We start from the raw sequence: 22227 nt of genomic DNA on the forward strand, positions 1-22227 counted from the left end.
CATGTCCATTTATGTAATATCAATTCAAAATTGAGAATATTGAATTTATTCAAATTTGGGTTATTGGGCTCAGCAACCCCGTTGAAGTGTTTGCATCTTGCCCTGGTTTTGACAACAATCATGTGAAAGAAATGGGGAACAACCTAAATTTGGGTAAAGTTTTCCTACTATATTCTCATCAGTACGTATATATTGAACTAAAATTTTGGGTTGATTTATCTGTCCGTAATCAGTAATTCCCAAACCAGTGTGTTCACATGCAAACAATTTACCCAAAACTGAGATTATTTTACCCAAAGTGGGCTTTGTTCAACTTATAGATAGTAGAATCTATAGATGAGCGAAAGCATGGCTGAGTCGCTTTTTTTGACCGTGCACATGCGCATATGACGTCACACCCCTTAACATTTCCATTGAAATCGTGACGTCATGCTCGTTTGGAGACACGTTTGATAGTTCGTTTGGAGACAGAGGATTTATCTTCGCTCATCTATATATTCCACTATCTATAGTTCAACTCTAAATATTGAGATTATTGAATCTACTCGAATTTTGGTTATTGGGCTGAGCAACCGGAGCAACCCCATGTGCACGCATCGTGCTCAAATCTTGCTCTTTACAGCAATCAAAGTACAGAAAGGGGAAACTATTCGATAATTATTGAGCTGTAACTTTTAAGGGTCTGTCTCATTTGGAGAATTAAACTTTAAAGTGACAGTTCGAAAATTAAAAAATCACCCCGTTACAAGAATGGCTGGTGCTACCCAGCAATTCCAATAGGACATCGATGGAAAATGATTCGATATCTGTCAAAAGTAATCTTGCTCTGCTAGCAGGGTTATTCGATAATTATTGAAATGTCACTTTAAAGTTTAATTTCAGTTTAATTATCCAATTGAGACAGACCTAAGGGTCTGTTCAAATATTACGTAACGCAATAGGGGGTGGGGGGTTGTTTTATTTTTGTTACGATTTGTTACGCAAAATATAGGGGGTGGGGGTCCTTCGAGAAATTGTTACGCGTAACAATAGGAGATCGTCAGTTGCATTCTAGCAAAAATTCCGCTTGAGGCCCTTCCTAAATATTTTAACAACAGCCACTACACCTGATGGTATAATTACAATATTTCCATTATCAGGCGACAGGTGGTGTTGCTGTGTGTTTGTATCAATGTAATATTGCATATACACTAGTGACATCTGCTGTTCGATATCGTAAGCTTTCAATGTTCCTTCCACACACACGAGGTGGAGAACAGTCTTGATGAAATCGAAAGTATACAGCTAGAATTTAGTATGGAGGTACAATGAAATCTCTTTTATTGTTTAGAACTGTAAAACAAGCCGTGGGAACAAAAAATCTAAAAATTATTTGTTGCTTTTTGACCTAGGTTTCATATTGATGCGATGCGTAGTTGATGAGAACGGATGATTTGTCCATACAAGGAAATTCATTTTACTTTAAATGTTGTGGCGCCATCTCGTTCAAACAACACCTTTGTCTTTGCCTTATTGAGAAAAAATATTTAAAGTTTTCAAAAAATAGTTATTGTCGTCAAAATAGCATAAAATACACAAAAAATAATAATTTATTGTATCGTGGTTCAAATTCTACCAAAAACAAGATTTTTTCAAAAAAAATGTATTTGTTACGCGTTACGCATAGGGGTGGGGGTAGTTCTAAATTTTGTTACAGATTGTTACGAGGGGGTGGGGGGTTCTTAAAAACAACGTTTTTCGCGTTACGTAATATTTGAACAGACCCTAAAGTGAATTTAAATTTAAATAATTTTCTTAAATAAATTATTTTCAACTAACCGTGTACCTGTGACGGAAAAGGGAAAAGTGACATGAAAAGGCCGCGTAAATATCTCACGCACACAATCGAAAATTTCAAATAAAGCACAAACGTCAAAATCTTCTTTTTACTATTTGCTTCTCGTTCTCTCAGTCCGATTTCGAACTTTTTAGGAGACGGGACAAGAATTACAGAAAAGTAAAAACTTCAGGCCGAACGAAAATAATTCTACTCACAGTACGGGATAATAGTGACCTTCCATCGGAGTTGGATTAGCAGCGAGAAAAGAGTGCGCTAGGCTTCGCAGAAGCCTATCGAAGTTGAATGCTGCGCGCACAAAAAAATGGTTCCAAAGGTGCAAATGTGAAAGTTATTTTTTTCCGATCTACTATCTCGGTTGAAAGAAAAATATAAGAAAACCTCTAATCGTGTAGAATCATTGGGGAAGGGACGGGGAGTCGGAGCAGCAGTGCGAAGAGTGTACAATAAAGTGTCGTGGCCCTGAAGATTAAAGCGGCTGTCAGGAGGTTTGATTCTTCCTGAAGCTTTTCGAAAGTGAGTCAGAATGTCGGTGGTCCGCACCAAGGTTCTTGGACTGGTGGACGTAATAATGCGAGTCCCGAGTCTATTCATCATCGACGAGATCCTGAAAATCAGCATGGGATTGCCGAATTCGTCTCCTGCGTCGTCGGCCGTAAACACTGCTTCGCAGGCCACTTCGTCGGCTGCCATGGTGGAACCTGTGGCGGAATCGTTGGTCAATGCGACCCTAAATGCCACACTGAAGGCGGCCACGGCAGCTGCAGCGGATTTTCTAGCAGGCACCGTCAGCCCCGACATCGGGGGCCCAAACCTGGACGATTCCCGCAGGGATGATATCGAGTTTTATAAACTCCTCTCGCTTACGACGATCAAATTTCTGCTGTGCCTTTTCGGTGAGTAGCTTTTTAGATGATAAAAAAACATTTAACTGCTTTCAAGGTCGTGCTGCTACGTAGCAGCGTGCAGGTTTCGATTCAAAACTTTGATCTATGGAACCTTTCCGTTAGCTGCAAATGGATTTTCAGAGCATTCCAAAACTTGTTTTTCCTCGTAATATTTTTTTACGAATCAAATGGGTAGACAAAAACGATTCAAGGAGAATTTTGTGCAATGTAATTGTGTGACAGCAGTCGTAGCTTTGGTACAGTTGGTTGATAGCAAGATAGATCAGACGTTTTGTTTGTTTCCCATTCTTTGGCTGACGGCTAATGCAAAGCTTCAATGTAAATATTTAAACTTGCCTTTATTAACTTGTTGCGTTCTATTCCGAATACTGTGAATTAGATGCATAACTTGATCCGAATAGTTTTCCTTTTTTATTGTTATGAGGAATTAATAAATATCAAAATAATAATAATAAATTTGTATTATTGAGAATAATCACGTGAATTCTTTACATTTTTTGCCTAGGATACCTGATATTTTGTATTGGCCGTTTCTAGAAGTGCTGCATTGCAATAAACTGATGCTTTTACTGGATCAATTGCTAGACGAGAAAGGTATCACCAAAGTTTTTCTTGTTTTCAATTTCAGAAGACGGTTAATCGCAAAAAAATGATAAGTCATGCCAAGGGTGCGATAAAATGTTATCTTGGTGTCAAACATGACTGTGCTGTATCCAATAGGACTGTTTGTTGTCTACAAATGTCTGTATCATATTTTGGTCAACTTCTAAAATTAATTTATTTATAAACGGTCACGGTCAAACATACGTTAAGGCCGGTTTAAATGTTAAGAACCGCTTAGGAGTAAAGCTCAGTACGCAGACTATAATAATAATTATAATAATTCAGAAGGCGAGCCTTATAATGTTTCAAGACATGCATTGTTGAAAATTTCAGAACACACGCAATACGTTTACATGTAAATTGTGAACAAAAAACGAAAAATCTACTTTTTGATACATGCTAATGAAATGAAGATACTTTGCTTCGGCTCACTATTACCAGATTAAATTGGGGGAGTCCTGAATGGGTAAATTGGGGTGTCCAAAATATGTTGCACTGTCCAAAATAAAAAGGGCAGCTATTGCTTCCCAGCTGACATTGTTCACTGTGTGTAATTCGTAGATTGGACACTAGTGATACTCATGTTTTACTTTTGAGATCCTTATCTAGAAAGCTATCAGAAATCAAGAAGGGGAGTGGTCCTTGATTCCAGTCTTAAACAAAAATAACAAAAGCATGAGGATTACTACTCCTGGCCACGCCCATCTTCACCGTAACTAGGGAGAGGAAGGAAGTGTTGATGTGGTACTTACTTAACGAGAGGCCACCGACTTAGCGACACCCTCATAAATACCACGGAGTTGGATAATGAGGAAGGTAAGTATTCGTTGGTCAGGATTTGCCTGTAGCTGGCAATGTAACCGTGGTAGATCTTACCCCGTAACACACCAAGGTGTCTACCCAGCGGTACGGGTAGTCGAAAAACATTAAATAAGACCGGAAATTTAAAAAATCGGTGTTTTTTATCTTCAAACCGTTGTATCTCAGAAACGGCTACAAAATTGATGTATACCTTTTCCATTGGAAATTTAACGTACTTTCATAAAATCAAATTGACAAAAACGTAAAAATAATGTTTCAACCGTTTTTGAAAAAATAAATTAATTTAAAAAAAATATAACTTTTTTGTCCATCATCTCCATCATAACCCATAGTGCAAAAAAATACATATAATATTTACTACAACATTTCAAAAAAAAAATTGAAAAATTCGTTTTTGAGAAAATCTATTTTTAAGTTTTATTTTTAATGTTTGAACATTTTTTTCACGGTGTATATTTTGTTCACATAGCCCCATTGATTATCTAAAACTTTGCCAAAGACACCAGAATGATTGGACAAGCCATTTTCAAGTTATATTTTTTTGAACGTGTTCAAGGTGTTTTTGCTTAGGCCCTTGTCAAAAGTTACACCAGAGTTAAAATGGCAAACCAATGATGCAGATAATGTTTTTTTGCCATAAAAGATGTATGCATGAGCATGAGCATGAGCATTATGACCGCACAATTCGTAGTTGCTACTCCGTGATTGACTGAACTTGCGAAATTGTACAGAGAACACAATGAATGGGGCTTGGGATTAGCTACCCATTCTCAATGTACACGTTTCGGGAGCTCAAATATTAAAAGTCAATAACGGCGCCGGCCACGTCCTTGCGGTCATATAGGAATGGAAGGATTGTTAGTCCGACTCTCGTTGCTACTAGAGACCGAGTATACCTCTGCATCTCCACGATTGTCTTGGGATAGGATATCGTCTTAGTTACAAAGGATAATTTATCTGGATTCACTTTGGTAAGCGATGCGATCTATGGGATGGGAAATGACACTAATACGAGTTAAAAGATAAAAAAAACATGCACGCCCGGTGGCATATGAAAGCTAAGGAGATTCGCGTTTTGGACGACCGCACGGAAGCGCAGCACTCTGTACTCACTTGTTAGATGGCTACAGCAAACTATTGAAGAACTCGCTTTCTCCGACCGCGCGCGACATGCGCATGAGCCACCGAACACAAAATACTTTTTTTTCCCGACGACTAAAACACGCACTGCACTTACTTGTTCGATAGCTACTCTTATTACCGGCCGCGCAATGCAGATCAAATATTTCGGCCGATCGCGCGATCGTTCTGCAGTCCGAAACAAGAGAAATCTCGCACTGAACTGATTTTTATTACCGGAAGTGCAATGCAGAACAAATATTTCGGCCGATCGCGTCATCGTTCTGCAGTCCGAAACAAGAGAAATCTCGCACTGAACTGATTTTTATTACCGGCCGCGAAATGCAGAACAAATATTTCGGCCGATCGCGTCATCGTTCTGCAGTCCGAAACAAGAGAAATCTCGCACTAAACTGATTTTTATTACCGGCCGCGAAATGCAGAACAAATATTTCGGCCGATCGCGTCATCGTTCTGCAGTCCGAAACAAGAGAAATCTCGCACTGAACTGATTTTTATTACCGGCCGCGAAATGCAGAACAAATATTTCGGCCGATCGCGTCATCGTTCTGCAGTCCGAAACAAGAGAAATCTCGCACTTGTAGGAAGTAACTAGAAGAAATATAAAAAAAATGACAATATACTTCTATGTTGAGCCGTACATGAAAAATCCAATAATTTAGTGTCTAAACGATATGCTATGTTGATAATATTAATGTTAAAGTATTTCAATAGCGTAGCGCACGCCGTGACTCGTATTCGAGAGCTTCCCGAATAAAAAATACCATAAAAAAACAATAACTTTTTTTGTTACCATAAGAAAGAATACATTAAAATTACAATAAAAAGTGATGTGATCTTCACAATAAAATTACAATACAATATATTGTGCAGCACCATAAAATTTATTGTTTTTGGGACTTTTACAATAGAATCATACGGTTGTTAGTTACCGTAACAGTAGAAAAATCATTTTTTTCTCATACATTTTGAAACCCAAAACAATTATTTCTATTGTTCTGATATTGTTACATTTTTTTAAACTAAACAATTGAATTTATTGTTTATCAATTGTTTTTCATATTAAAAGGACTTATTGTTAATAAATTGCAGAACAATAAAAACAACTGTTCTTTTTTTATTGATTTTGAATTGTCATTCAATTAAAATACAGTAAACTAGGATATGATTTATACTGAAATAATTATTTTATTTCCTCAAATCACAATTTGTTTTTCACAACTTTAAATATATATTTACTTAATTACAAATATAAGTACAACTCATAAGGGTTCAATAACAAATTACATAACGTCAAAAAATAAATATAATGTCGTATATTATTTTTACTCATATACGTTCTACTTTTTAAATTGACAATGGTAGTAATATGGACAAACATGCACTTAAGTTCTGTTCAAAAACTATGATTGAAAAAATATATAAATATCGTTTTATTACAAGATTAATAATCTGTGGAACATACTAGATCATCTTGGAAATAAAGTTCTCCATGCTAAACCTTGCTATCATGTAACTTGTGTTTATCCAGCAATCTTCCTACCTCATCTCATTTTCCTTGTCCTCATCCACAGTTCCAGTTCCTACACTGCCAAAAATATCTATATAAGATATATGTGTCGCCGTTATAAATTTTTGCAATAGCTCCACCCTAATATAATCGATTTAGAACCACACATAAATTAAATAATTGCTATTTGGAGACCACACATAAATTTTATTTGGATATATAGTTTATAAGTAGTTCGCGTGGAGAATGGTTATGTGTGCGCTGATATACATCATAAATTAAATCTATGGATTTTTGCCAATAAATATGTGTGGATTTTTAGTAGTGTATACACTCTAATTCCACCTACTTACCACCTACTTGCCGCTGCACCATTTGGTTGAAAAGTTTGATTCACAACACTAATGCGATTAGGTAATTGCTATTATTTAGTGAAGCAATGTAGTTTCCACCGAAGGTGGAGTACACATCCGCTTAAACTACTATAGTTTCGGGCTAGTTCATCGCGTCTCCCTTTTTTCTTTTTTTAAATTGGTTCCTGGACATACACTTGCCGACCTATGAAAGGAAAAACTTTAATGAATTTTAGCATTGAAGCACATTGAAGGATAAGGAGCGATTCAATGAATGCGTCTACTAATTTTTTAGATTTTTGGACCCCCTCCCCGCTTTTTGGTATTCTTAGTATACATGTACTGTCTCCCTTAAACTTTGGACGTTTTGGTACAAATAAAATACGACGGACTTAGTAGAATCAATTTGGTCAGTTGATGTAACTATTAAGAAAACATTTTTGTTGATTCTTAAGGTAGATTACGAACATGGACAACAAAAAAAAAACCTACTAGGAACATTGCAAACGTAAAACCATATTTTCACTTACCATTTTTTGGTTCTACCACAGGTGACCGTCCTCCTGATTCGGCCAATTCGTTTGCGGTTTGCCTTCCTTTTATTCCTCGACGACGGTTGTACCAATTTGGCACGGTTCAGTGAACGACTTCTTTGACCTATTCAGTTCTGCACCTTCTTGACTGAATCGCTGGCCTCCTGGAGGACCGTATTGAACATGTTGACCGTCTCTCGGAATTCACAGGCGTACAGCATTGAAAGCGTTCACTTATACATTCTGAGTAAGATAAGCAACGACGAACTGGTTCCAGCCGATCCCGGCCTACAATCAATGAATTGAGAAATATAGTTTAATGTTAAAAAGTATATTCAAAGGCATTTTGACATTTATTACCAGACACCTAAAGATGGTAGAAAAATATATAATAACCTGAGAATAATAACGATAAAAAAAAAACAAAATACAGACGAATAAAAAGCAATAATGAAAAACTCAAAAGGAGAACAACATAATTACGTAAGAAAGTACACTGAAGTCGGTTTTCAAAAACCGGAGTAAAAAAAGACTTCATCAAAAATCGGTTTTCACGTGTTCTCTTCAAAAATCGCGTTTAAAAACTTGGTAGAAATTCGCATAAATCTTAAAGTCCGCGTAAAGATAGGCGCCTAAAATGATCCGCGTAAAAAGCGACCCAGTGTAAATTAAGAAAAAACAGAAAATGAAAAAAAAAGTGAAGAGATGATCTTAGTACCCTGATTTAATGGAATATCAACATTAAAAAACTTACAAGTGATTTTGCAGAGAGTTGTATGATGTCAAAATTGCCTCTGTTCTGGGTCCCTTCCATTTCCGGAAAGTGCAGATTGGTCGATACACAGTTTTTCGAGGGCGCAATCCTTTCGGCGGCTGCCATTAATGTAGTTGTTTCTGCTGGCTGTGAATCCGAATTCTTTGGCAACGTACATAAACTTAAGTTGCAACCTAACCAGCTTACAATATCTGTTGGGGTTTCTGCTGGAGCTCGATCACCAGCTGCCGTCGAATCAATCAAATTGCACTATTATTCTGCATCTGTAAACATTTATAAACAGTTTCAGGGCTGTATTATTCAAATTATTTCACTTCAACTTACCTTCTGTTAGGAATTACAAGAAGATTTTCTTGAATATTTCGAGTCATGAATGCTTCACGCTGGTGAATAACTGACACCACAACCGAGGCCACTCACACGGTGATTGAAAAATAATCAAAGTGGGATATTTATATTCGTAAATCTCAATGGAAAAATGTTTGTTAGATTTATATTTATTTGGATTTCAATTCTCGCGCGTCCTTTTTGAAGCCAAAACCGAGGTCAAAACAAATAATTTATCAGGTGCCAGCAGGATTCTCATTATCTGGTAAACGGTATTGGAAATATCTGAAAATGTATGAGAAATCTTATACATTATTAAGTTGTAAAACTAAACAATTTTGCCGGTATTCTGGAGAATATTCTTACCTGTATTTTCTGTCATGTATCGGGACCTTTCATTTGCCAGTGTCAGCGACTATCAATCCAGTGACGTTGTCAGCGAAAAATATACCTGTTTTTTAGCTTCTGTTTGAGGAATAATACTTCTCGAGCTTTTTCAAATATTCATAAAGAGCTCCACGCTCCACTATTAGAAAGCGCATAAATTTCTGTGAGAAGAAAAGCCCAAATGCAAAACCAATCGCTATTGAATTTCACAACAACAAGAAAATCTGTAAATTCGTGGTATGAACAATAAACATCATTGAAGGAATATAAATTATTGTTATTTTATTGTAAATACAATAGACAGGATTCTTCGTTTAGAAAATCATACAATACAAAAACAATAAGTTTTATTGTTACTTATAAATTGTATTGTTTTTTTACAGTTTACACCATGGCACTTATGGTTTATTTTTATCCGGGTTAAGATACATAACTGAGCGGAGAGCGGAGAGGTGCTCCATTTCATCATGCAGGGAATACGAGAGCCTCAGTTTTGTGACGATTAGTGTTGAGAACGGACGGGTGTAAAAAAAGTGAAATAAAAAAAATACGAATTTGAAAAAAATGGAAGCCTACAATAAAAAAACAAATTTAAAGAAAAGAATGTGATTTTGAGTTTGGTGTTTTAGTGTATATGAAATGAAACCCCGACAATGGCATGGTCGGTAGAAGTTGTGCGCTCCCTGTTGACGTGCCATTTTGTGATTTTTTGTGGAAGTGGTGAAATTGGTGCAGCAGTGAAAATAGATGCACTGCCCATATCATCCATATTCCATTTGATGCTTTCGCACATTTTTCAGCGAAGTTAAGTTTATGCGACATTCGATGATACACGTAAGTTGATATTTATTAATTTATTTTATTGTGTCACGCCAGGAGAAACCATGATATTTTGGCAAGTCGTGTTTTGTTTTTCGTTCGATTTTCCGTTTTGAATAGTTGTCGAGTTGGTAGCCAATACTGAAAGTTAAACATCAGGCGGTACAAGAATAGTTATCGAATTGGTATTCTTGAATTTAGAAAATAATCAGAAATAAGTATTGTCGCGCTTATCTTTTTCTAGAATGCTGCGGCGGTCTTACACTCGCAGGCTCGACTGCGAAGGTAAACGTCAAGGTAGCCACCGTGTTGAAAGATAGGCAGAATTTTTCCGCTCAAAACAAAACCACATGCTTTTCGCGAAATGACAGTGTTCGATTGTATTAGTGAGAGGCAACCGGAGTCACTGAGTACGTGGAGAGTGTTTATCATGGCAAGTGCATATGGTGGGTGAGATTTTCATTGACTCTGTTGTGTTTAGTGACCGCTGCGATTACCTGAGAAGTAACCAGCAGGAAGCCGCAGTATTCTATTTTATCTCGAGATGCATAATAAAAAGCGATTCATTATTTCGCGATTTGTAATGATTCTTATTATGTTATTTTTGAAGTTGCAATACACTTGTATTTTCATTTGGATAAGTGTGTCATGTTTTGTAAATGGACGCGCAGTACAGGGTTGGTAAGGATTATCATTGAACATAGCCTAAATCGGAGGGCAGTTGGAGACCGCAATTTACCGCATTTTTTTGTTTTTAAAATTATTGAATCACAACTGTAATATAGAACATATGTGTCTTAATTATATTATTTTTGCAATAGTACTGCCCAAATATAATCGATTGGTGAGAACAGATCATATTACAGAAATCCTATCTCTGAGTGGGTAGGTGCGTCCCTGAGAGGACGTGAGAGATATGTGAGGACGTTTAACAAGAATGGATTCAACTTCAGAGTTAATTCAACTTCCGAGTTGGTTGGTGCGTCTCTGTGAGGACGTTCGATCCGTGAGGATCATATGGAAGAAATCCAATCTCTGAGTGGGTTGGTGCGTCTCTAAGAGGACGTTCGATCCGGGTGGATCATGTGAGAGAAATCCAAACTCTGAGTGCTTTGGTGCGTCTCTGAGTGGACGTTCGATCCGGGTGGATCACACGTAACAAAATCCACCCTACGAGTGGGTTGGTGCGTCTATGTGAGGACGTTTAACAAGAATGGATTCTATCTAAGCTAATTAAATCTCTGAGCAACAAAATCAACAATAATGGTTTGTGTATAGAGTTTGAAAGTGTAAACTGAGAATTTTGTTGATATTTTTCTGATTTTGATGCAAGATTGATATTCAAAAGCCTGGTAAGCTCTGTTTATGACTGCATGACCAAGATCAGTGACTGCCTTGTGTAAAGAGTTAGAAAGTGTAAACTGAGTTGAATTGAGAATTTCGTTGATACTATTCTGATTTTGATGCAAGATTGATATTCAAAAGTCTGGTAAGCTCTATCCATGACTGCATGACCAAGTTCAGCGACTTCCTTGTGTACAGAGTTAGAAAGTGTAAACTGAGTTGAACTGAGAATATTGTTGATACTTTTCTGATTTTGATGCAAGATTGATATTCAAAAGCCTGGTAAGCTTTATCCATGACTGCATGACCAAGATCAGTGACTGCCTTGTGTAAAGAGTTAGAAAGTGTAAACTGAGTTGAACTGAGAATATTGTTGATACTTTTCTGATTTTGATGCAAGATTGATATTCAAAAGCCTGGTAAGCTCTGTCCATGACTGCATGACCAAGATCAGTGACTGCCTTGTGTAAAGAGTTAGAAAGTGTAAACTGAGTTGAATTGAGAATTTCGTTGATACTTTTCTGATTTTGATGCAAGATTGATATTCAAAAGTCTGGTAAGCTCTATCCATGACTGCATGACCAAGATCAGCGACTGCCTTGTGTACAGAGTTAGAAAGTGTAAACTGAGTTGAACTGAGAATTTTGTTAATACTTTTCTGATTTTGATGCAAGATTGATATTCAAAAGCCTGGTAAGCTCTATCCATGACTGCATGACCAAGATCAGCGACTGCCTTGTGTAAAGAGTAAGAAAGTGTAAACTGAGTTGAACTGAGAATTTTGTTGATATTTTTCTGATTTTGATGCAAGATTGATATTCAAGAGCCTGGTAAGCCCTAAGCATGACTGCATGACCAAGATCAGCGACTGCCTTGTGTAAAGAGTTAGAAAGTGTAAACTGAGTTGAACTGAGAATTTTGTTAATACTTTTCTGATTTTGATTCAAGATTGATATTCAAGAGCCTGGTAAGCTCTATCCATGACTGCATGACCAAGATCAGCGACTGCCTTGTGTAAAGAGTTAGAAAATGTAAACTGAGAATATTGTTGATATATTTCTGAATTTGATGCAAGATTAATGTGTAGAAACATACTGAACTCTACCCTAGCAGCACACATGTACCACGTAGGTTACTGCAACTCATATGTGACCAGATTTGGTCACAATCAAGTTGCTGCAACCATTTATGTCTGACTTGTGCTGCTCGGGTATCCAGACTGCATACCATGATCAAATGATTCCTCATGTATACCATTAGAAGTTGAATACAAGTTAATTCAACCTCCGAGTTGGTTGGTGCGTCTCTGTGAGGACGTTTGATCCTTGAGGATCATTTGGAAGAAATCCAATCTCTGAGTGGGTTGGTGCGTCTCTAAGAAGGCGTTCGATCCGGGTGGATCATGTGAGAGAAATCCAAACTCTGAGTGGTTTGGTGCGTCTCTGAGTGGACGTTCGATCCGGGTGGATCACACGTAACAAAATCCACCCTACGAGTGGGTTGGTGCGTCTATGTGAGGGAGGACGTTTAACAAGAATGGATTCTATCTAAGCTAATTAAATCTCTGAGCAACAAATCAACAAGAAATGGTTTGTGTATAGAGTTAGAAAGTGTAAATGAGAATTTTGATGATATTTTTCTGATTTTGATGCACGATTGATATTCAAAAGCCTTATAACCTCTATCCATGACTGCATGACCAAGATCAGCGACTGCCTTGTGTACAAAATTAGAAAGTGTAAACTGAGTCGAACTGAAAATTTTGTTGATATTTTTCTGATTTTGATGCAAGATTGATATTCAAAAGCCTGGTAAGCTCTATCCATGACTGCATGACCAAGATCAGCGACTGCCTTGTGTAAAGAGTTAGAAAGTGTAAACTGAGTTGAACTGAGAATTTTGTTGATAATTTTCTGATTTTGATGCAAGATTGATATTCAAAAGCCTGGAAGGCTCTATCCATGACTGCATGACCAAGATCAGCGACTGCCTTGTGTAAAGAGTTAGAAAGTGTAAACTGAGTCGAACTGAAAATTTTGTTGATATTTTTCTGATTTTGATGCAAGATTGATATTCAAAAGCCTGGTAAGCTCTATCCATGACTGCATGACCAAGATCAGCGACTGCCTTGTGTAAAGAGTTAGAAAGTGTAAACTGAGTTGAATTGAGAATTTTGTTGATACTTTTCTGATTTTGATGCTTGATTGATATTGAAAAGCCTGGTAAGCTCTGTCCATGACTGCATGACCAAGATCAGCGACTGCCTTGTGTAAAGAGTTAGAAAGTGTAAACTGAGTTGAACTGAGAATATTGTTGATACTTTTCTGATTTTGATGCAAGATTGATATTCAAAAGCCTGGTAAGCTCTATCCATTACTGCATGACCAAGATCAGCGACTGCCTTGTGTAAAGAGTTAGAAAGTGTAAACTGAGTTGAAATGAGAATTTTGTCGATACTTTTCTGATTTTGATGCAAGATTGATATTCAAAAGCCTGGTAAGCTCTATCCATGACTGCATGACCAAGATCAGCGACTGCCTTTTGTAAAGAGTTAGAAAGTGTAAACTGAGTTGAATTGAGAATTTCGTTGATACTTTTCTGATTTTGATGCAAGATTGATATTCAAAAGCCTGGTAAGCTCTATCCATGACTGCATGACCAAGATCAGCGACTGCCTTGTGTACAGAGTTAGAAAGTGTAAACTGAGTTGAACTGAGAATTTTGTTAATACTTTTCTGATTTTGATGCAAGATTGATATTCAAGAGCCCGGTAAGCTCTATCCATGACTGCATGACCAAGATCAGCGACTGCCTTGTGTAAAGAGTTAGAAAGTGTAAACTGAGTTGAACTGAGAATTTTGTTGATACTTTTCTGATTTTGATGCAAGATTGATATTTAAAAGCCTGGTAAGCCCTATCCATGACTGCATGACCAAGATCAGCGACTGCCTTGTGTAAAGAGTTAGAAAGTGTAAACTGAGTTGAACTGAGAATTTTGTTAATACTTTTCTGATTTTGATGCAAGATTGATATTCAAGAGCCTGGTAAGGTCTATCCATGACTGCATGACCAAGATCAGCGACTGCCTTGTGTAAAGAGTTAGAAAATGTAAACTGAGAAAATTGTTGATATATTTCTGATTTTGATGCAAGAATAATGTGTAGAAACTTAGTGAACTCTATCCAGACTGCATAACATGATCAAATGATTGCTTATGTATACCATTAGCAGTTGAATACAAGTTAATTCAACCTCCGAGTTGGTTGGTGCGTCTCTTTGAGGACGTTTGATCCTTGAGGATCATTTGGAAGAAATCCAATCTCTGAGTGGGTTGGTGCGTCTCTAAGAAGACGTTCGATCCGGGTGGATCATGTGAGAGAAATCCAAACTCTGAGTGGTTTGGTGCGTCTCTGAGTGGACGTTCGATCCGGGTGGATCACACGTAACAAAATCCACCCTACGAGTGGGTTGGTGCGTCTATGTCAGGACGTTTAACAAGAATGGATTCTATCTAAGCTAATTAAATCTCTGAGCAACAAAATCAACAATAAATGGTTTGTGTATAGAGTTAGAGAGTGTAAACTGAGAATTTTATTGATATTTTTCTGATTTTGATGCACGATTGATATTCAAAAGCCTTATAAGCTCTATCCATGACTGCATGACCAAGATCAGCGACTGCCTTGTGTACAAAATTAGAAAGTGTAAACTGAGTCGAACTGAGAATTTTGTTGATATTTTTCTGATTTTGATGCAAGATTGACATTCAAAAGCTTGGTAAGCTCTATCCATGACTGCATGACCAAGATCAGCGACTGCCTGGTGTAAAGAGTTAGAAAGTGTAAACTGAGTTGAACTGAGAATATTGTTGATACTTTTCTGATTTTGATGCAAGATTGATATTCAAAAGCCTGGTAAGCCCATGACTGCATGACCAAGATCAGCGACTGCCTTGTGTAAAGAGTTAGAAAGTGTAAACTGAGTTGAACTGAGAATTTTGTCGACACTTTTCTGATTTTGACGCAAGATTGATATTCAAAAGCCTGGTAAGCCCTATCCATGACTGCATGACCAAGATCAGCGACTGCCTTGTGTAAAGAGTTAGAAAATGTAAACTGAAAATATTGTTGATATAATTCTGATTTTGATGCAAGATTAATGTGTAGAAACTTAGTGAATTCTATCCAGACTGCATGCCGTGATCAAATGATTCCTAATGTATAGCATTAGCAGTTAAATACAAGTTAATTCAACTTCCGAGTTGGTTGGTGCGTCTCTGTGAGGACGTTTGATCCGATCCGTGAGGATCATATGGAAGAAATCCAATCTCTGAGTGGGTTGGTGCGTCTCTAAGAGGACGTTCGATCCGGGTGGATCATGTGAGAGAAATCCAAACTCTGAGTGGTTTGGTGCGTCTCTGAGTGGACGTTCGATCCGGGTGGATCACACGTAACAATATCCACCCTACGAGTGGGTTGGTGCGTCTATGTGAGGACGTTTAACAAGAATGGATTCTATCTAAGCTAATTAAATCTCTGAGCAACAAAATCAACAATAAATGGTTTGTGTATAGAGTTGAAAGTGTAAACTGAGAATTTTATTGATATTTTTCTGATTTTGATGCACGATTGATATTCAAAAGCCTTATAAGCTCTATCCATGACTGCATGACCAAGATCAGCGACTGCCTTGTGTACAAAATTAGAAAGTGTAAACTGAGTCGAACTGAGAATTTTGTTGATATTTTTCTGATTTTGATGCAAGAATGACATTCAAAAGCTTGGTAAGCTCTATCCATGACTGCATGACCAAGATCAGCGACTGCCTTGTGTACAAAATTAGAAAGTGTAAACTGAGTCGAACTGAAAATTTTGTTGATATTTTTCTGATTTTGATGCAAGATTGACATTCAAAAGCCTGGTAAGCCCATGACTGCATGACCAAGATCAGCGACTGCCTTGTGTAAAGAGTTAGAAAGTGTAAACTGAGTTGAACTGAGAATTTTGTCGACACTTTTCTGATTTTGACGCAAGATTGATATTCAAAAGCCTGGTAAGCCCTATCCATGACTGCATGACCAAGATCAGCGACTGCCTTGTGTAAAGAGTTAGAAAATGTAAACTGAAAATATTGTTGATATAATTCTGATTTTGATGCAAGATTAATGTGTAGAAACTTAGTGAATTCTATCCAGACTGCATGCCGTGATCAAATGATTCCTAATGTATAGCATTAGCAGTTAAATACAAGTTAATTCAACTTCCGAGTTGGTTGGTGCGTCTCTGTGAGGACGTTTGATCCGATCCGTGAGGATCATATGGAAGAAATCCAATCTCTGAGTGGGTTGGTGCGTCTCTAAGAGGACGTTCGATCCGGGTGGATCATGTGAGAGAAATCCAAACTCTGAGTGGTTTGGTGCGTCTCTGAGTGGACGTTCGATCCGGGTGGATCACACGTAACAATATCCACCCTACGAGTGGGTTGGTGCGTCTATGTGAGGACGTTTAACAAGAATGGATTCTATCTAAGCTAATTAAATCTCTGAGCAACAAAATCAACAATAAATGGTTTGTGTATAGAGTTGAAAGTGTAAACTGAGAATTTTATTGATATTTTTCTGATTTTGATGCACGATTGATATTCAAAAGCCTTATAAGCTCTATCCATGACTGCATGACCAAGATCAGCGACTGCCTTGTGTACAAAATTAGAAAGTGTAAACTAAGTCGAACTGAGAATTTTGTTGATATTTTTCTGATTTTGATGCAAGAATGACATTCAAAAGCTTGGTAAGCTCTATCCATGACTGCATGACCAAGATCAGCGACTGCCTTGTGTACAAAATTAGAAAGTGTAAACTGAGTCGAACTGAAAATTTTGTTGATATTTTTCTGATTTTGATGCAAGATTGACATTCAAAAGCCTGGTAAGCTCTATCCATGACTGCATGACCAAGATCAGCAACTGCCTTGTGTGCAGAGTTAAAAAGTGTAAACTGAGTTGAACTGAGAATTTTGTTGATACTTTTCTGATTTTGATGCAAGATTGATATTCAAAAGCTTGGTAAGCTCTGTCCATGACTGCATGACCAAGATTAGCGACTGCCTTGTGTAAAGAGTTAGAAAGTGTAAACTGAGTTGAACTGAGAATATTGTTGATACTTTTCTGATTTTGATGCAAGATTGATATTCAAGAGCCTGGTAAGCCCTAATCATGACTGCATGACCAAAATCAGCGACTGCCTTGTGTAAAGAGTTAGAAACTGTAAACTGACTTGAACTGAGAATTTTGTCGATACTTTTCTGATTTTGATGCAAGATTGATATTCAAAAGCCTGGTAAGCTCTATCCATGACTGCATGACCAAGATCAGCGACTGTCTTGTGTAAAGAGTTAGAAAGTGTAAACTGAGTTGAACTGAGAATATTGTTGATACTTTTCTGATTTTGATGCATTTGATGATATTCAAGAGCCTGGTAAGCCCTAATCATGACTGCATGACCAAGATCAGCGACTGCCTTGTGTAAAGAGTTAGAAAATGTAAACTGAGAATATTGTTGATATATTTCTGAATTTGATGCAAGATTAATGTGTAGAAACTTAGTGAACTCTATCCGGACTGCATACCATGATCAAATGATTCCTTATGTATACCATTAGCAGTTGAATACAAGTTAACTCAACCTCCGAGTTGGTTGGTGCGTCTCTGTGAGGACGTTTGATCCTTGAGGATCATTTGGAAGAAATCCAATCTCTGAGTGGGTTGGTGCGTCTCTAAGAAGACGTTCGATCCGGGTGGATCACACGTAACAAAATCCACCCTACGAGTGGGTTGGTGCGTTTATGTGAGGACGTGTAACAATAATGGATTCTATCTAAGCTAATTAAATCTCTGAGCAACAAAATCAACAATAAATGTTTTGTGTATAGAGTTAGAAAGTGTAAACTGAGAATTTTGTTGCTATTTTTCTCATTTTGTGCAAGATTGATATTCAAGAGCCTGGTAAGCCCTAATCATGAATGCATTACCAAGATCAGCGACTGCCTTGTGTAAAGAGTTAGAAAGTGTAAACTGAGTTGAACTGAGAATATTGTTGATACTTTTCTGATTTTGATGCAAGATTGATATTCAAAAGCCTGGTAAGCTCTATCGATGACTGCATGACCAAGATCAGCGACTGCCTTGTGTAAAGAGTTAGAAAGTTGAGTTGAACTGAGAATTTTGTTGATATTTTTTTCTGATTTTGATGCAAGATTTATATTCAAGAGCCTGGTAAGCTCTATCCATGACTGCATTACCAAGATCAGCGACTGCCTTGTGTAAAGAGTTAGAAAGTGTAAACTGAGTTGAACTTAGAATATTATTGATAATTTTCAGATTCTGATGCAAGATTGATAATTAAGAGCCTGGTTAGTTCTATACTTGATTGCATGACAATAAAGCTATAGTATTGTGTTAAAAGTTATAACATGAATGCAATGATTATTGTTATTTTTTTATTAATTTTGACGTTTCTTTATTAAAAAAAAACATATTGTAACTTGTAGCAAGGTAAGCATCGTTCAATATTTATGTATTATATGTGATATTAACATTTTTTCTTTTTTCAGAAACAATAAAATATTATAGTTATGACGTTGATCAGGTTTTTTTTTCTTTTAAATTATTAGTTGTCTTAGTTTGTAGAGCTTTGGGATTTTTTTTTCATAAAATATATGATAAATTTGAAATGCTGAGAGTAGTGGAGAGGAAAGATGTAGGAAGTAACTAGAAGAAATATAAAAAAAATGACAATATACTTCTATGTTGAGCCATACATGAAAAATCCAATAATTTAGTGTCTAAACGATATGCTATGTTGATAATATTAATGTTAAAGTATTTCAATAGCGTAGCGCACGCCGTGACTCGTATTCGAGAGCTTAAGATACATAACTGAGCGGAGAGCGGAGAGGTGCTCCATTTCATCATGCAGGGAATACGAGAGCCTCAGTTTTGTGACGATTAGTGTTGAGAACGGACGGGTGTAAAAAAAGTGAAATAAAAAAAATACGAATTTGAAAAAAATGGAAGCCTACAATAAAAAAACAAATTTAAAGAAAAGAATGTGATTTTGAGTTTGGTGTTTTAGTGTATATGAAATGAAACCCCGACAAACTGATTTTTATTACCGGCCGCGAAATGCAGAACAAATATTTCGGCCGATCGCGTCATCGTTCTGCAGTCCGAAACAAGAGAAATCTCGCACTGAACTGATTTTTATTACCGGCCGCGAAATGCAGAACAAATATTTCGGCCGATCGCGTCATCGTTCTGCAGTCCGAAACAAGAGAAATCGCGCACTGAACTGATTTTTATTACCGGCCGCGAAATGCAGAACAAATATTTCGGCCGATCGCGTCATCGTTCTGCAGTCCGAAACAAGAGAAATCGCGCACTGAACTGATTTTTATTACCGGCCGCGAAATGCAGAACAAATATTTCGGCCGATCGCGTCATCGTTCTGCAGTCCGAAACAATAGAAATCTCGCACTGAACTCTGTTTTTTTGCCATAAAAGATGTATATTAAAAATTTCAGGGTAATCAAAAAATACAAGATTGAAATCTTGAAAAAAATACAATGTACAATGGATACACTATGCCCTTTAGGGTGGTTCAAAAATCGATGCTCATCTGATTTTTTCTCATGTTCTGAGTGTCCTCCAAAAATTTGAGCTGATTTGGATGAAAACTGATATAGCCCCAGCCATTCCAATTTTGCATAGAAATCAGCATGGGGAAATTAAATTTTTCATTATAGTGATTATAGCCCCTCCCCACTAAGCGCAGGCGAAAAGAAAACCTACAAAGTAGATAGGAATACTCAAGAGCTCCTTTAGTGATGAACTTAATTTTAAAATTTAAAAATCACTTAAATAGAGGATAAAAATACTCAAGAGCTTTCACTCGACGAAAACCGCATCTTAATTAGTCGTTCCAGGAAGTCCTACCTGAAAACATCCTAGACCGGACCAAGAATCGAACCCGCCTTTTTCGAATTGGCTATATGCCTTTCCTCGCAAGGCTACTGAAGACCCCAGATTAGATTGGGTAGGATTGCCTAATTCTAGGATGAACAGAGTTGGGATTTAATTTGGGGCATTTCAGATGCTCATTCTGGTATTTGACGTCAATAACGGTATAGCATAGCGTCGTGCTCAAGTTGTGGTTCGTCAGGGAGCATCTTCCGAATGGCCAAAGCTTCATGGTACACGGAACAATAAGACAGAGACAAGAAAAAAGAAGTATTAGACTTTGATGTCAGACGAGCAAAGAAAGGCATAGATAGCCTGCATAAACACCAAATCCCAATCCCTCAAAACACTTCTTACATCCCTGTAGGGTTGTTTACCTCGGGCCACAAAGGTATCCAATAGTTGCTCTCTAAAGGCGTCATTTTCCGAGTAATACCAAACAACAAGATCTATGTTACACCATCGGCGGGACCCAAGTTTGGCCCGCAAAGGGAACTCCTCCAGTTCTCTTTCATACTGTGTTGAACTTAATCCTAGAATTAAACAAACACATTAATAAAGTTAAAAAAAAGATCTATGTCATCGTAACCGGCTTCACACCTACATAAGTTGCTACCGACAAGGTTTATTCTGTAGAGATGTGCGTTTAGTGAATAGTGATTGGACATAAAGCCTCGACTTACAGCGAATAAAGCTGCGACTTAAGTCCTCACCTCTGAACTACGCTCGCGTAGAAACTTTAGGAACTATGGAAAATAGCCATCGTCCAAGTTTATTGTGTGACCAATTCCAGGGCTGTTACAACAGTCGCGGACTTCGGGTTTTTCGCGATTTTTTCGGATTTGCTCTTCCAGTCGCGAAAATCGCGGTTCCTTGAAATGTTGTCGCGAGAATCGCACATTTATATTTACGCTTTCTCTAAATTTACTATCTAGGATTTTTTTAAATTGATTGAATAAATTCAAAATCCTAATGTTTTTTTTTATGTGAGTGTGTGAGGAGTAAGCAATACGCTGACATCCAAACACATTATATCCTAAGAATATTTTAGTTATCGTATGATTGTTGGTTGATATTTACACGACCATCTGTGGACCTGACAATATGACCATAGTAATTCTGGATTTCCGGGACGCTGAATTAGGTTGAAAAGTGTTCATTTTCAATATTTTTGACAGTGGTTCCCATGAATGTTGTTGCAAAGATCGTGGATTACTATTACTATTTAGGCAACGACGCTTTATCTATTTTGCTCTCCAAGGGTAATATTGTCCGGATCAAACGCATTGAAATTCACACCTGGGAACGCCGAAACTGAGCTAAAACAAGTTGGTTGTCGCACGTAAACATGCTGGTTATTATCAACTCTGTCCACTAGATTGAGCGATAGAGAGGCTCTTCATCTTTCTGACCTTCTACTGTATCCTTTTTCGTAATGATTCCCAGTACTCCAGGCTGTTTATTCCAACTAGTTGATTCCAAAATATAAGATTGCTAATGTCGTTTCTGTACGCGTAACTAACGGCAGCTTGATGAAGCATAATTTGGCAAAATAATTTAAATGACTACAGCGCCACTAGCGTTCTAGTACATATACAGTCGTCTCTCCACATCTCGATATCGAAGGGACCATCGAGATAAGGAGACATCGAGGAATGGAAAGAAAATTGAAATGGGCACTAGATCCAAAAAAGCTCGTTGCTATAAAAAACGACAATAAAACAAATGTCGTTTCTTGTTGTTGGTGTGTTTGTTATTGTCCAAAGATGGACTAGTAGCCTAAAATGTTGAACATATCGACATAAGGAGAGAGAATCCTGAACGAAATATGATCAAAAAACATCGAGATAGAGA

General features: G+C 37.3%; 1 protein-coding gene and 1 long non-coding RNA gene across 3 annotated transcripts in view; one reads left to right on the forward strand and one right to left on the reverse strand.

The window, feature by feature from the left end:
- Positions 1 to 1943: 1943 nt before the first annotated feature.
- Positions 1944 to 22227, forward strand: part of LOC134205140 (protein TRC8 homolog) — a 92847-nt gene continuing 72563 nt past the window's right edge. The window contains exon 1 of the mRNA XM_062680097.1: positions 1944 to 2733. Within this exon, the coding sequence (XP_062536081.1) occupies positions 2364 to 2733 (370 nt within the window). The 5' untranslated portion in view covers positions 1944 to 2363. The remainder of the gene's footprint in view (positions 2734 to 22227) is intronic.
- On the reverse strand, positions 6527 to 9610 carry LOC134205147 (uncharacterized). 2 transcript variants are annotated; one of them, XR_009978070.1, is made up of 5 exons: positions 9175 to 9610; positions 8806 to 9093; positions 8461 to 8744; positions 7704 to 7994; positions 6527 to 7378 (listed from the first exon to the last, which is right to left on the reverse strand). It is a non-coding gene; the product is annotated as an uncharacterized LOC134205147 (long non-coding RNA). The 2 variants fall into 2 exon arrangements; XR_009978069.1 differs by having other exon boundaries at positions 8806 to 9610.

The sequence above is a fragment of the Armigeres subalbatus genome, chromosome 1 (genome assembly GCF_024139115.2).
Source record: "Armigeres subalbatus isolate Guangzhou_Male chromosome 1, GZ_Asu_2, whole genome shotgun sequence".
Classification (NCBI taxonomy): Eukaryota; Metazoa; Arthropoda; class Insecta; order Diptera; family Culicidae; genus Armigeres; species Armigeres subalbatus.